Here is a 16,253-nt window from a genome sequence, read left to right as displayed (position 1 = left end):
AGAGAGAGAGAAAGAGAGACAGACAGAGAAATGGACACACAGGAGAAGCGGGACAGAAGCAACAGAGGAGGAAGAGAGGAAGGAAAGGAAAGCATAGACGTGCGTTAATAAAGCTGAGAACTGAAATGAGAGGAAGCCGCCTCCCGTCTGGAAAGAGAGAAAGCTGCGTCCATTTGTTGCGATGAAGAGCGCAACGTCTGCGTGCGGCCTTACCGTTGCGATGGGCTGTGTGTTAACAGGAGTAGGTCCTGACTGTGGCAGTGTCCAGCCTCTGTATAGACTGGCTTCCTGCGTTTCCACGCCGACGAGGTCACATGCAAAGACATGCCGTTAGTTGTGCGCACACACACGCGCGCGCACACACACACACACGCACACACACACGCACACACACACGCACACACACACACGCACACACACACACACGCACACACACACACACAGCAGAGCAAAGCCATTGGAGAGAATTCAGTGAAACATGAAGATTAAAAGAGGGTTTTCTAGTCGCGTGAGGAGCAGCAACGACGACGTTTACACACACACTTAAGAGCGCACACACACAGACATTAGTGCAAATAGCAGCTGTGCGTCGTTTCAACGGCTGCCTACCGTCCATGGGGCTCCGCTTTGGCTGCATAGAGGGCGACGCCGCACTGTTGTTGGTCACTCGGAAGTTGGCGGGAAGGGTATCCGACGACCCCAAGGACACACCCCGCATATCTTTGGGCCGGAATTTCTTCCTCCATGACGGGGCGCGACGGAAGTTCTTGTCATCGTCCTTGGGGAAGGAAAGGAAGAATATATTTGTTTTGAGAAGGTTTTTTGGGGTTTTTTTTTCCCCTCGTGTGTGTTTAGAACGGCTGGTATCAATATAAGTCTGGTCACCTCTTCCAGTCGTCTCTCGGTGCCCATGGCGAGCAGGCCGTTGTATTCATGTTCCAGAGTGGCTCTCGCCTGAAGGCCGGGAGACGGACGGGGAGCATAGGAGAGGAAGGGATGAGGAGAGGGAGAAAAGAAAAAGAAAATAAAACAATTTTAATCCCCACAACCTCTACCGGTCATGTTTTCACAGAGCTGTTGGTTGTTGAGCACCACTTTGAAGTCATTCTCGCGAAGCTGATAAGAGATAAACTGTTTCAACGTGAGATAAGAGCTCAGTCCCTTGTCAACATCACAAGGATTACAATCGGCCTCAGGGTTCTCCACACAGTCCCCTCAGAGGCCGTACGCACCGCTTCATTTTAGCTGGACCAGGGCTAAACTAAGAAGCCAAATGGGTGCTGGGTATGTTCCGTTTCCTTTCTGCAATGGGTCCTCTCGCCCTGAGCGATAGAGTACTGAAGTAATACACAGAACCGGTGCCACTCCAGAAGTAGCCGTGAGTGGTTAATCTTTGTAGCACTGGCGACCCTTCAAAGTCAACTCCTCTGAACATTCCAAGCTGCTAATCACATCCGAAGTCGTCCTCCGAGAGCAACCGTTGCCTCTCTTGACATCACACCATCTTGAAATACTTTTGACAGGAAGCTCTGGTATTTGTGAAGCGACTGCCTCGTGCTTGACTCCGTCCCCCCAAAAACTGAGCACCTGTTGTGCATCTTGAAAATAGGGTTCTGTTTCATTATGGTGGTAGGTTCACTATCATTCATAGTACCTTTCCGATGAATACATTTTTCGATCTTGTATTTACATATCGACGACAAAAAACAAGTGCAGCATAGTTGGATCACGCTGAAATCAAATGTTTGTCAGATGGAGCCGAGTATTTTCATATGAACAATAACGTAATCGTTAAAGCAAAAAATATTGTATTTGATCCATCGGTCAGAATTAGAATCCGTGGATATCTTGGCGTGCACGGGAGTGAGTACCTGCGTGTTTTGGGTGGGGATCTGCAGCAGCAGTGCCAGCGTGTTGTGGTCGAAGGTCTCGTCCAGTGCCAGCAGCGCCCCGTGCACGCCGCTCTCGTAGAGGTTGCTGCTGTACTCCTTCAGCCCGATGGCCTGCACCCAGAAGATGACGCGCTCGTTGCTCCACACCAGCACGTCTGAAACCACATCAACGCCTTCAGCTTCACTCACTTCCGGCAGAACATGTACGCGTGTCTCTCCTGGGCGTCCCGAGGAGGCCGCGTTTTCCCCCGCTCGGTCCGGGCGCAATGTTTGCAGCACCGTGGGGGCGCTCTCACTTCATCAAGCATCGTCATCCTACTGCCGTTACAAAATAATAAATACGCGGGGAAAACAGATTTGTGGACAGAAAGACAAGAAGGGAAAGAAAGAGATGACGAGGAGAGCGTGGCGATGGAAGGGGGAAGCCACGTGCGGTTACCTTGGAGGTTGAGCTGCGCCTCCTCCCTCTTCCTCTCCAGCTCTTTCCGGTCGTAGTTGAGCCTCCGCAGAGCCATCACCCCACACTGGAAGCTGTTCCTGTTCCACAAACACATAAACAACACAGAGAATGAAGTAGTATGAAGTAGGTTGTTGTTGATTCACTCTGAAACGTTTTTCATCATTTTCCATAACGTTTCACAGATAAGACCCCAATTTGGAGGAAGTTGTAAATACCACATTAAAACTTTTGGCAAGATTACTGACATTTTATTTGATCCAAACAAATTTGTGTAGAATACTACTACTTCCTATTTTAGTGTGTGTTTGCTTTGCACAATGTCTCCCGTGCCCAGCAGCGTGTTACCTGTGGAAGCTGTCCACCATTTTGAGCTGTCCCCGCAGGTCCTTCTTGGTGAGGTGGTCCAGCATACGGGCGTCCACCAGGGACTCCATGAAGTAGGAGCGGTACTGCGGCAGGCCGAGGCTGGGAAGCCACTCGTTGCCGATCCACTCGTGGTTCATGTCGCCGTACGCCAGTGTCTGACATCAAAAGGGAAATTGATCAACAAGTTTGCATTTGTGTGTGTGTGTGTGTGTGTACATAAAAAGAAAACGAGTTGAGTATATAAGGGGGAGTCCTATTTTTTACTTACTAATTGATTTAGTTTAAGGAATTGCCAATGCACCGTTTCTAGAAAAGGAACCCTATTGCTAAAGACCGCTGCACACATCGGTGTTTCTGTAAGGGATGGATTGTCCAGAGATAAAGGGAAGACTACGGATGGGAATCATCAGGCAGCCCCCAATTCCATAATTCAAAACCTTGTAGCTGACTGATGTATTGTGATTCTGTAAAAGACGTTTATGGTACTATAAGGAACATATTACCTGTAGCTTTCTTACCTGTTAGGTTTTCAGAGGAAAAAATATATGTATTTGGGGTTTAGAGTTGAATACGGATTGGGATTCGGGATGCAGGAATTAAAAACGCAAAACAGAGGTCCAGCACAAATCTAGGGAAGCTCAGTTTTTAAGCTAAATACTGACGAGAAGTGAGGACCCATACATTTACAATAAATGCCATAGAGAAGCCTCATTGCGGTGTTTCCAAATCAAATGAGAATGAAAGACACTTTTAAAGAAGTGAGAAAGGCGGCGTTTAAGAGGAAGGTGAGGGTTAGAGAGAGGACAAGGTGGGGGTGTCGGGGTTTAAGTGCAAACCTGGGCCCAGCTGCCCTCGTCATCCTCCTGGTGTTAGCATGTTTAGCGTGAGCATGGTGAGGAGAGAAGAGACGCGGTGAGTTAGTGATGCAGCAGTGAGGGGTTAAGGCAGCTCCAACATGCAAGCCATAAATCCTACGACTGAGGGGCGTTACTGGAAAACACACCCCAAGCTGGAAAGACACTATGACCGCAGTGCACCGTGATGTGTACACTGCATCTTGACAATGTGTGTTTACATAGTAACAATCAAGTGAAGGTGTTAAAATTATGATATTTTCCCTTTCTGCTCAAAGTGGAAATCCATAAGATTGGCGGTGGATTACACTACTAGTCCCAGAGTTCCATCCAAAATTGCAACATTTTTTTAATGTCCAGGTTTAACCGGTTTGAGGTTTACTTTATTTTATTCTCGTTAATCAATTGATTATTATTTTTATTTTATTTTTTTGTCACTTGAGGCAGTGGGGAAATTTGTATCCAAGGGTACTTTTCTGTGAATGTTCATCTATATCGACAGTTTACCGACCACAACTGGTTACGCTGCTTTAGTGGCTGCCTTTTCACTTCATGCGTTCTTCCTGGGAAAGGTGCACTCTGCCACCAACAACGGAAACAGCAGAGGAGCACATATGTCGAGCAAATACAAGTGCCAGCTTAATAAAGTACCAAATATTGGACTACAATTAGATTTTTTTAAATTAAATAATCTTATGGATAACCACTTTAAGAAAAACAATATTTAGGCCCATTCAAACACCAATGTTCTCTGAAGTTAGTTTGGAATGTAATTATTTTGACTTAGTGTACATTCAGTGTACTTCATATAGCAGGACATTCTACCAGATCTATCACACTATTGCTATAAAGCTACACATATACAACATAACACACAAGACACATACAACTAGGAAGCAAGTGGTCTAACTAGAGACAACGTAACTAATCACCAACTAAATCACCAGCTATCTATCTATCCATCCATGAAAATGGATGGATGGATAATCCCAAACTAGCAGAACTAAAATAAGGCATCGTTCCAAGCTGCCTTGTGTGTCGCTCCCCAGCCACTCACAGCCAGTCTTCCTTTTAAATCCGTGCAATGACACTTCAGATTCAATTTAAGACCTTCAAGGCCCCAATTTTATGAGAAGGCCTGTTAGCTGGCTGCAATGGAGAGCCTGTGAAGCCAACTCAGAACGCAGCCCCTAAAATCACAGCGCGGCGCCCGGCCGGTCCGGCGGCGAGCCGTTCGAGACTAACCGTGGGGGGTGTCGCCGCCAAAGTCTCCATCTCTTCGTGTGTGACCCAAACATTCCCCGTGGACTGATCATGTGAGAACCCCAACCAATCACAAGTAAGAGAAGCGTGTAAAGCATGTAGAGATTGAGAGAGAAAAGGGAAGGAGACCAAGAAGCATGTAATCATTTAGAGTTGGTTATATTAAGATATCACAAAAAAATAAACAACAACCTTAAAATAAACCTAAAAAAAAACCATTCAGAACAGAAAATTATGACGATACCATTCCATTGTATTAGTAAGTGTTAAGTGTTTGTGTGATTTAAGTGTTAGCTCCCGTCACAGCAGTGATGCCCAAGAAGGCAGGAAAGGTTAGTCGGAGAGACCTTGGACCAATCAGTGAGAATTTAATATGGATTGTTGTCTCATTCGGACATACTGCTTGTATTCCCTGTGTGTGTGTATACAGGCGGCGTTGTTTGTGTACCGTTCTGGAGGTGGGTGGGGCCGAGGGGCTAGTGAGAGACATGATTTCCTGGATGGCCAGGCGCAGTTTGAGACGGTGCAGCGGGTTGCTGATCCCAATCTCCCGCTGGATCTCTGTGTCCGATAGCGCCGACATGATGGCACCGCTCTTCACATTGGCTCGGCACGCCGCCACATACCAGGCGGGCATGCCCACCCACAGCTGGCCAGGAGAGGAGGGGGGGGGAGTGAGAGAAGGAAAGAGATATACAGCAAATTATTTTCGGTAGCAGAAAGGGGTTCAGGACCTTTTTAAAAGGAGAGAAGGCAGTGCTGCGTCAGTAGAAAAAATAAAAATAAAAAATAGAATTACCGCGTCACGGTTGTATGCCTCTGCCAAACAGTCAAGTTTCAGTTTACATCCATGTCTGTCCAGACTCATAAGATTATTGTCGCCATTTCAGTATCCGACCAAACGTGAAATATGGTTACAATCTCCCCCTCTGTTCCTGAGTTATGGAGTTGAATAACCACTTGAAATTCTAGTCACTAGTACTAGTCACACACTAGTCACACACTAGTCACTTGAAATAAGTGACCTTGACCTTTGACCACCAAATTCTACCAAGTCAGTTCCTGAATGATGAAATTTCCTCCAGGCGTTCCTGAGATATCGCGTTCACGGGAATGGGACGGACAACCCGAAAACATAACGCCTCGGCACACAGCTGTCGCTAGCACGGGGGCATAGAAAAATATAAATAAATAAAAAGAAATTATGGAGAAATCTTCCAATAGATGACGAGTCTTACCTCCAGCCAGACCACCACGGTGGGGCCGTCCCACTGGGCGAATGGAAGGCCCTGCCTGCGAGCCTCCTCCAGCAGTTCGTGCCTAAAACACAGAACCAAGCACTTGAGCAAATATTCAAACTGCACTAAACTACAGAGACGTACACCTACCCAGAATTTAAGGCGCAGTGAAATTCTCACACACACACACACACACACACACACACACACACACACACACACACACACACACACACACACACACACACACACACACACACACACACACACACAGTGAAAGTACCCTCTGAAACACATACAGATATGAGTCCCCAGAGACGTCAGGGAGACTGACACATGCATTCAATAACAATAATAGAACCAATAGAAATAAAAACGAAAACCCAAAAAGGACAGAAACACAGAGATACCCAGCTGGAAAACCTGAGAATGTCATTGATTAAAAGCAAACATATTCCTAATCCAATCAATGTGCCCATTTTTTGAATAATATATCCAAAAAAGAGGCTTTGCCAAACCAACGGTACTGGGAGCAGAGCCAATTGTGGCAGCGCTTAAGGACAGTCTGGAATGTAATTGAATGGAGTTCTCTGCTTTTAGGATCCTCTTGGAATGAGGGCTTTGCATAGGAAAGTTCTATCTAAGCCACTGGATCAGTAGACCACAGTTAACGCAAGTCTGGCTTCAAAAAATTAAAAAAATGGACAAATAATGAGCATACATTTAGGTAACAGCAGCTTATTGTTTCAGTCAAAGAATGACATATTGGATGTCAAAATAAGTCCCCCAAAAAAGTGTCTTACTGCTGGTTGCAGACTTCAAGGAGGTGTGTCAGGGTCATAAATATTAGTCAATTTTAAATAAGTGGCAATTATTTGAGGTAGTAGGTCTATACTTGGCCACTAGAGGGGGCTGTTTCTCTTCTATTGTCCCGAAATAGCAGCGGGGGATTTTTGTACACAAAATCTGTCTTTGTAGAAGGCCTGACAAACATCACTGCGTTAATAAAAAAAGAATGCAGATGAAGGATAGTTATACATAGGTATTCCGGGGAGGTTTATAAACAGTGGTAGTCTTCATGCCAGGATGCATTATATGCATTTGGGAAACTATGGAGATGATCGACAGCAACACGCACTTAAAACTCGACCGTTGGTTTCATTCTCTCATGCACTTTATTCCCTTTTAAGTCAAGAGTGTCTAACTTTAAGTTCCAGAAGAGAAAACCCAAAGGATATTTTGGAGCTTGGTAATCAAAAAAGCAGGTCAGGCACATTTCTGTTAGTTCCACTCTTCAGTAGAGAGCAGGGCAGACGGAGAGAGGCATGGAGAAGCCATCAGGCATACGGAGGGATAGATATTTGGGATCCTAGGAGTTACTGGTGAAGGCCAAGTGAAGCCAGGTGGGGGAAGATGGCAAGGCAAAGCAGAAGCAACGTGGACCCACTTACCCGGTCTTTGGACTACACATGGAGTGAGCGGGGGAGGGGGGAGGGGTGGGTGACAGAGAGAGGGGGGGGTGGGGTCGGTAAAACAATCAAAGTAAATTTGTGATTTAATGCTGTTTCAAGAGCCATTTAAGCTGAAAGCTATAAATTCAATAACTAAAAATGAAGTTATTTATTTATTTTACATAAACCAAATGAAACAAAAAGCCAGTTCAATCTCTGCAGGAAATGAGCGCGGTGGGAGCTGCTGGGTGTGAAATGGAAGATGTCCGATAACACAGCGTAAGCTGGGTGGTGGCGGGTGAGACTGAGCACTGCAACAGAACAACACTCATAGGCTTGCAGATTTCCCAAACATTGTCAAAAGCAACGGTCTTCGAGGAGGACCCCCGGGGGTCCTTCATCAGGTTCCACGGGGTCCCGTGCACAATGATTACAAGTCAAGCTTCACCATTAATTAATATAATATGTCACCAGTAGAGCATGAACAATAATGACTTGTTTTGACCCTATTTGCACTGCTAACTATCAAACTTTAGGTATGGGAGTTTGTTCTAAATCGTATCTAACAATAAAAGGCCTTTCTCAAAATTAAGCTTCCAGAGACAAAATCTCATCCAACGGCATCTGTAGATTGTGTAACAAACTGAGGGCCCTTGATGTGGGGGAAAAAGGTTAAGAATCACTGATCTAAAGAACTGAGATACTGTATGTGTGTAAGCACCTTGTGTTCTGTCTTTGTGTGTGTGTGTGTGTGTGTGTGTGTGTGTGTGTGTATATATATACACAGGATGTGTAGTACTCATGGGAGTGGGAGGTAGTGGTGTCACGTACTTCTTCTGCAGCTTCCTGTTCTTCTCTGCCGGGCCGCCTAGCGTGCCCATACTGAGGCCATCTTTAGGGGAGCTCTCGGCCTCAGGGGTGCCAGCTGGGAGGGGACAAACAAACAAACAAACAAAGACGGCTGACAGATCTCAGAACAGTGTCTCTAAAAGACATTGACAAAGGTGTTACCCTTTTCTCTCAATAAAGGAACACATACAAAAATGACAAAATACATAAGTACAAGCAGGCCATCATCTATGCATCTATCTGAATGAGTAGCTCCTCGCAGGCCTGCTTGGTAGGGTGTCGGGGGGGAGGTCTGACCTTGGCTTGGGGAGTCCTTGCCGGGGATGCTCGGTCGCCCTTTCTCCTTCTTCCCAAACAGGCGTCCGATGGAGGATTTGATGCTCTTCTTCTTGGCTGCTTTGTTGAGGGAGTCCTGGCTGCTGTTGCTGCTGCTGGGGTTACTGCCCTGGCCGTCAAAGCTGAGAGAGCAGAGAGACAGACCAGAGAGAGAGAGAGAGAGAGAGAGAGAGAGAGAGAGAGAGAGACAGAAAGAAAAAGAGGCAGGCGGGCAGGGAGAGGTGGACAATTGAAGACATGAACCTTCCCAGAGTATATGGACAAACCATGACAAGTTGTCATTGTTGAGTAATCAAACCTTTTTGTTCAGTTAATTTGAAGAATATTTTCTCGAGCAACGGACAAAGCTCAATTTAAGAGGTTAAAAGAAAACTTTGGGGGATTTTTATTTATTTATTCATTTATTTATTTGTTTGTTTGTTTATTTATTTGCCAAAACGGATTTGCAATACAGCAAACGCAACCAAGTTATTTGGCGACCATGATTGCCCCGCGGCAGTCAGCCAAAGCTTTTCTCTCAATACTGGATACATTTAAAAGATTCCGATGGCAAAAGCTCAGGTTGACTCCAAATGATCGAAAAACAAGTAAAAAAATGGAAAATGGAATTTAAACTCTTAAATGGAGCTTTGTCTGTATTTTTGCTCATCATTACCATTATCATTACCATAAGCTACAGTGCTTAATTTAATATTTGTATTTCATTGTAAATCTACACTGTACGTTTATTGAGCTAGTAATAAGTATATCTCAAGTATAGAGTATATACTCTGCATTTACTTTCTGTACCGACTTCACATTTCTGAGTGAGATGTGAATTGACGTTACCCCCGTAAGTCTCTGATGTCCTCGTGGCTGGCAGCGTGTGCTGCTCCCCGGTGGAGGCGCATGGAGCGCGGCGTGGTGGGGGGCGACGTCTCACATCGGATAGTCGCCTTGTCGTCCTGCGCAGACTGGAGGCCACAGAGTGGACAAAGGGGTGAAGGCGTTAGCTGACCACTTTATTCCTGCATCCACAGTGTCATGAAAGTTAAAAAGGAACAGCTTCAACCTTCCGCACACACGCACGCGCGCACGCACACACACACACACACACACACGGACAGTGGAAACTCCCTCAGTTAGTTGTCCGCCTGTCACATAAAGCAACGCACCATTTTGATCTAATCACATCCCATGTCGTGGCCTCACCTCAATTGCCCGTTATCTCTCCTATCATTTTCACAACCTCCCCCTTTGTCTTGAAATCTCAAGAAACTTCATTCAATCATAAAAGGAATTCAGAAAACGAAATCATCTCATAATAAAAAGCTGTTCTAAGCAACGAGCCTGATTTTAAGGAATTCATGACAAGCTGTGCAGAGACTGTGGAATTTAATAAATTAGATCAGATTGAAACATCAGAATAAAGCACAGCCAAAACCTGCTTGTCTCCGGTGGTTTGGGGAAAGAGACTGTTGTCATACTTTGTATTCTAAGAGGAAGTAATAAAGGGATGATAATCTGAACTGTTTTCTAAAAAACAAGGATGAGGCCTCCGATGAGATGATGACAACAGAACTTAGAAAAGACTTAAGATTTGAGAACTGCGGGACCACGTGCTTAGATGATTGAGGGAGGTGAGGGGGACGTGGACGGATGGACACTTCTACACCGGGTGGACAATGGCAAGGCAACCTGCAATGGAGGCGCCCAACGCTGCAGGGGGGGCTTGGGGAGAAAACATTGGATGGAGTCGGAGGGCAGATAGGTAGCAAACAGGGCTAGTGAAAGCAGATCTCTAGATTACCTTCCTGCGGTGCTTGCGCAGGTCGCTAGGCTGAAGCATGGCAAAAAAAAAAGAAGAAGAGAGGAGAAAAGGCGTTAGTGAGATGCAAGACACACTCTTGGATGAACCCGAGGATCCAAGCCATGCGAAAACCACATCAGAGTAAGTCTTAAGAACAAGATATAATTTGTCAAACACGCACACAGCACACACAGCACACACACACCCAATAGAGTAGTAACAGTTTTAGGAGGGGAGGGATCTTCAAGGTTTTCACTGTGCTGTGGGGATGTGCTGTTCTTGAAATAAGGGCTGAAGGAGCAACACAGCTGCTAATAGCACATCCCCCCAAGGATGAAAAAAGGAGAAGAAAAAGCAAATCCACAGTCCTAGAAGATTGTTAAGATATGATGGGTGCAGCCCAGCTCGGAGAAAAAAGAAAACAACTGAAATGCAATCCAAGAAATGCATTCCTCTCCCGGGAATTATGGCAAAAGGTGTTAGCTTGGCATAAATAAAGCCATAAGTGAACTAGAGCCGATCATATCTAACTGAAAGTTGGTTAGATGAAGACAAGAAGCATCTAGCCTTAGACTTGTGTTACTGCTGGGTTACATAGTGGTGAGATAGTTGGCCCAACCATTTTTACAGATCTTTTGCTGATGTGACCTACATTAATGTATGCTGCCAGAAAACGGTGATAGCTGAGTTCAAGAACCAGACATGTTCTTCAGTCATATTTTCCACAGTGCATGGAAAAATGACCCCGCCCCCACCCCCTCCACCCACACACCCACACCCCCATACCTGGCATTGACAAGAGCAAATAAACCATCAGCCTGACACATTTCTATGGGAGTTTGTTCAGCCCCAGGAGTTAAATACCTCACCATTCACTTCCTATCCTCCAATGGCAATGTGAGGCCACTGAGCTGAAGCATGTTACAGCAGATGGAGATCATGGAAATCACCAGCTTTGTATTAAAGTGTGGAAAGTTTTGATTGATTCAATTAAACTTTTCTCAATGTAGCTTACTTAAGTAGGAGTATATTGTTTCAGTTTAACTGAAACGCTACTTTCTCTAAAGGATCTATTTGGCGCTTTTGATTAAAGAAAACAATCATACATCTTAATAATTTAAATAATTAGTTGATTAAATATCCCACTTATCTGAAATGCACAAAGGACCCATAATTGGAGACAAACTGAAAAACAGCTGACTGTAATCCATAAAGAGTAAAGTCGAAGAGAGGGATGGGCTTGTTGAGTCTCTTCAAATGTGGTCGGTTAAGTGTAGCAGGAGTAGACATATCTTGGCAAGTAGGAAGCTCAGTTGAGCCTGGCTGCACCCGACCACATAAGAAGGGGAGAGGAGAAGGGAAGCACTGAGAGCCGGGGATACCTGGAGGAAGTACGGTGTATAGCTATAGATTTTGTGGGGATCAGGGAGGCTAGCGGGAGCGTAGGGCAGGTAAGTTACAGTCTGCTGGGAGAGGGAGCTCTGGATGACGTACGGATCGCAGCAATAGTGCTACAGGGAGCGGGCAGTTACATACAAACACACGATTACACACTCATGTATTTACACCTATTTGTAGGATGTCTATAGGGAGATAGGTAGCTTTATGGAAATCAACATCTTGAATGGGAATCAGCATATATGTGAAGTTTATTATTAATAATAAATAAATAAATAAATAAATAAATAAATAAATAAATAAATAAATAAATAAACAAACAAACAAACAAACAGATATAGAAAAATAGATAAATAATAAAATAAGGCCACTGCCCAAGGATCATAGCCCAGTATAGGTTATTACTAAGTATAAAAAATGTAAAACTATAGCTACGAGCAGGAACTAAAAAGTAATCAGCAAAAATTGATTCAAAGATTGTTGTGTTTTGAAGTTTTTTTAAATGTGTAATAATTTTCTTCGATTATAACACGAATCTAAACGACATATTTGCAAAAGAATAAATAAATAAGACCGAAAAAGCCAACAATGTCAATTCACTTAGTGTCCTATAATGAATAGAAAAAATATATTGTAGGAGTCAGACTTTAAACTAGAGGGCTCAGAGTAACTGAAAGGAGAAAGATGGAGAACAGAGGGCTTTACCAGGGTCATGACGCCCATGCGGTCCATCTCCCTGTTGGGGCTGCGAGGGATGCGTCGAGGGGTGGAGTGACCGGAGCCAGGGGGAGAACCCCCCACGGAGGAGCCCCCCCCCAGGGAAGGGGGGATGGAGCTCATGGAGCGGAAATGGCCTCCTAGACTTTCGCCACTGCCCACTCTGCATTCAATCTCATCCGCTCGCATGACGGTGCTCTCCTTCTCCTCTTGGATCATCCTGTCAAGCAGAGAGAGAGAGAGGATCACATTAATTGAGCAGGTGGATCTGTATACAGTAAAAAGGAATTTGACTCTGGATTGGTGCACTAAGTTCAAGTTCAAGAGATTATTCGTCACATACATACGGTCATACATATATGCAGTGAAATGTCTATCGGAACATAGTAAACAAAGACAATGATCCAATTTGTTTTGAACAAACTGAAAATATGTATGAAGGTTGGGTTTATATACTAAAAAAATAAAATAAAATAAAAAATATATATATATACACACACACACTCTGATACGGTTCAATTCTTTTGTTGTCAATTTCTGAATCCATCTGAAAGTTAGTCATGCAAACATTTTCTGCTGCAGGCATGGACTCCATGGACGCACTTGCCCATTGTAGTCGCTTTTGGCAGTGGACAGGTGTCAGCATGGGCACTCTGACTGGTCTGCAGCTACGCAGCTCCATACGCAGCAAGCTGTGATGCACTGTGTGTTCTGACACCTTTCTATCATAGCCAGCAATAACTTTTTCAACAATTTGTAGTACAGTAGCTCTTCTGTGGGTCTGGGATTGGACCAGACGGCCCCACGCACATCAATGAGCCTTGGGCGCCCATGACCCTGTCGCCGGTTCATCGGTTGTCCTTCCTTGGACCACTTTTGGTCGGTACACCCCACAAGACCTGTCGTTTTGGAGATGCTCTGACCCAGTTGTCTAGCCATCCCAATTTGGTCCTTGTCAAAGTGGCTCAGATCCTTACACTTGCCCATTTTTACTGCTTCCAACACATCAACTTCAAGAACTGACTGTTCACTTGCTGCCTAATATATCCCACCCCTTAACATGCACCATTGGAATGAGTTTATCAAAGTTTCTTATTTCACCTGTCAGTGGTTTTAAGGTTGTGTCTCATCGGTGTATAACACACAGTCCAGTACAGCAAACACAAGGGTATGTATACAACACGGTCCTGTGCATACTGTGCAGAAGATTATGTGTATTGAATATAAATTTGTCAGTACCTGATTTCGTTGTTGATGGCGTCCAGCTGCTCCTGCAGCATTAAGGCCAGGGTCTGTGCATCAGCCTGACCGCCGGGGGAGAGCAGGTCCACCGAGCTGAAGATGGTCTCACGGTCATCCTCCAGGTCCGAGGCCTCCATGTCGCTCTCAAAGGCCTGGGCCACGTTGGCGAGCACGTTGGCCTGCTGAACCCGCTCCCACTCCTGCTCATTCAGAGTCTGCACCTAGGACAACCAAGGGAGGGGGTTAACAGCAGAGAAAGGATAGAGTAGGGAAGAAAGGAGGACAGAGGAGGCAGAGAGCAGTGTGTGACAGGGTAAACACTCAACACTCAACAGCAGTCTATAACACTCGTCATCAATGCACTGTAAAAATCTAGGTGTAAGCAACGTTCACAGTCATGCCCACCACACTGACTTACATGTCGCTGATGTCCAGAGCAGAGGCAAACGGAAAGAGATGGAGAGACAATCAGCAGAAAGCACATTAGAAGAAAGAGTGTGGGGGAGGAAAGGATTTATGACAGGTGGCACAATAAAACATAAACTTAAGTCTTTCAGGCCAGAGTAGGCCATACCATCATCTAAAATTTTAAGTTAAAGAAGGTCAAATGGCCGAGTAAAAAAAACAAAACTAAATGCATTAGTATCTAAGTCAGCAATTATCTAACAGCAAAAAAATGTTGAACTGTGAATGTAAAGTAGGAACGCATATACCAATAAGAATACTAAGTGGAATAAGTAAAATATACTAAATTGTAATTAAATAGGGATGCATGTAAATGCCAAATACAACCCCACCCATTATTATGCAATTTAAAAAGATGGTGCTGATTTTTCAATCTTTAATTTCCTAAGCAGGGCATTCCGAACTGGATGATCGAAGCTGGAATTCAGTGTGGCAAGAGGCCCCTGCATTCATATCTCATGCTAGGTCCAACTCAATTAAAGCAGGGTCGCACAAGTGACAAAATATCTGTCAAGTGCGACTAAACATTTTCATTGGTCGCACAGGTGCGCCTGAAATTTTGCAGGTCTGATAAAAAATTTTTAAAAGTATAAAAATATATTTTTAATTAACACCAACTGGGTATGCAGACACGTGCCATTGAACAAATATTATTAACCTAGCCTATTTTCTTTTGATTATTTTGTCAGCACATAGCAGGATTTTACGCACATCTTGCACATGTGCCGTGCATGTCTGTATTTGTGCGTGTGTGAGAGCGTGCATATCTGTGTGTGTGTGTGTGTGTGTGCGTGTGCGTGTGCGTGCGTGTGAGAGAGACTGCTCCATGTACTCCCACCCACCTTCCTTGCGCGTGAACGAGAGATATCGTGAGCAACATCACAACCTGAAAACATAGCCTAATTCTAAATTAACAGAACTATTTAAGGGTGTAACGATTAAACCATAAGAATCGGAAACCGGTTTTGATGTTAAAGATGCAACTACATCAATACTCGACCCCTGGATCGGTCTAAATGTACCGCGAACCGCTCGAAGGCCCGATTCCTGAAGTTATGAATTGGCTGACTGAAGCTTTGCTGCTAATTCTACTTTGATATAAACTAAGCTGCTGTGGAAGACTCACTAATCTAACGTTACAAGTCATGTTACTTTGAAAAATAATAATTATTTGTTTTGTTTGGAGACACGGGGAACAGTGGACTGAAGACTGCTCCCTCTCCATTACGCAATCCGCCCTGATCCAAGGCGGAGCGGGACAGTCCCTTTAGGTTGGTTGAAAATGTTGGTTTCATACAACAAGAAGCTAACAAAAATAAATAGATCTAAAATAAAAACACAGGAAAACCGGCACGGGAACTGGCACGGGGTGTACAGGGCAGCGCTGTCTGGAGGAGAAAGAAAAACTCCAACCCAATTAGTTAGGAGTTAGGTTTACGTTTTTATTTTCCATACAAGAAGAAACTAGGGAAACTAAATAAATCTTTCTCTAAATCCCTGTTCAGGCTGAACCCTGCGCTGTGTCTCACCGTGCCGTTCAGAGCTTCAACTGATTATGATATTGTAACATTCTAGATGGCAGAAGAAGCCACAGTTGTTGTTATTAAACACACTGTGGTTTATTGCTACCTTCCAGGCGACTGTTTTGGCCATAACCTACGGCGTTCTCTCTCTCTGACTCGTCACCAGATCGCACACTCACATTCCCTCTCCATTTCAGCTCCATGAGACTTGTGAACCACCCGCAATAAAACACATTATGACTGACAATTAACAATACTCCAATGCATCCAGGGTCATAACAATATTAATTGGACTGTCAATGCTGAACTCACCAGGGGTCCAAATGAAAAGCACTGAGACACTCACATAGGCCCCACTGCCTTACTGTACTGTATGTAGCATACTGTACTGCAAGTTACTCTATCACTGC

At 44.6% G+C, this 16,253-nt stretch overlaps 1 protein-coding gene across 1 annotated transcript in view; it reads right to left on the bottom strand.

The window, feature by feature from the left end:
- Positions 1-232: 232 nt before the first annotated feature.
- The window catches only part of ppfia1 (PTPRF interacting protein alpha 1), a gene marked incomplete at its 3' end in the record, with an annotated part of 47,757 nt that continues 31,736 nt past the window's right edge, over positions 233-16,253 (bottom strand). The window contains exons 15-31 of the mRNA XM_079997814.1: positions 13,853-14,076; positions 12,602-12,833; positions 10,499-10,528; positions 9,538-9,662; positions 8,671-8,831; positions 8,356-8,449; positions 7,525-7,536; positions 6,074-6,155; positions 5,284-5,484; positions 4,818-4,880; positions 3,555-3,581; positions 2,698-2,873; positions 2,332-2,429; positions 1,872-2,047; positions 886-954; positions 610-778; positions 233-288 (exon numbers count right to left, since the gene is read on the bottom strand). Of these exons, the coding sequence (XP_079853940.1) occupies positions 233-288; positions 610-778; positions 886-954; positions 1,872-2,047; positions 2,332-2,429; positions 2,698-2,873; positions 3,555-3,581; positions 4,818-4,880; positions 5,284-5,484; positions 6,074-6,155; positions 7,525-7,536; positions 8,356-8,449; positions 8,671-8,831; positions 9,538-9,662; positions 10,499-10,528; positions 12,602-12,833; positions 13,853-14,076 (1,995 nt within the window). The remainder of the gene's footprint in view (positions 289-609; positions 779-885; positions 955-1,871; positions 2,048-2,331; positions 2,430-2,697; positions 2,874-3,554; positions 3,582-4,817; positions 4,881-5,283; positions 5,485-6,073; positions 6,156-7,524; positions 7,537-8,355; positions 8,450-8,670; positions 8,832-9,537; positions 9,663-10,498; positions 10,529-12,601; positions 12,834-13,852; positions 14,077-16,253) is intronic.

The sequence above is a fragment of the Zeus faber genome, assembly GCF_960531495.2.
Source record: "Zeus faber genome assembly, chromosome: 3".
Classification (NCBI taxonomy): Eukaryota; Metazoa; Chordata; class Actinopteri; order Zeiformes; family Zeidae; genus Zeus; species Zeus faber.
Note: the sequence above shows the minus strand (reverse complement) of the source record. Positions and strands in the feature narration are given on the sequence as shown.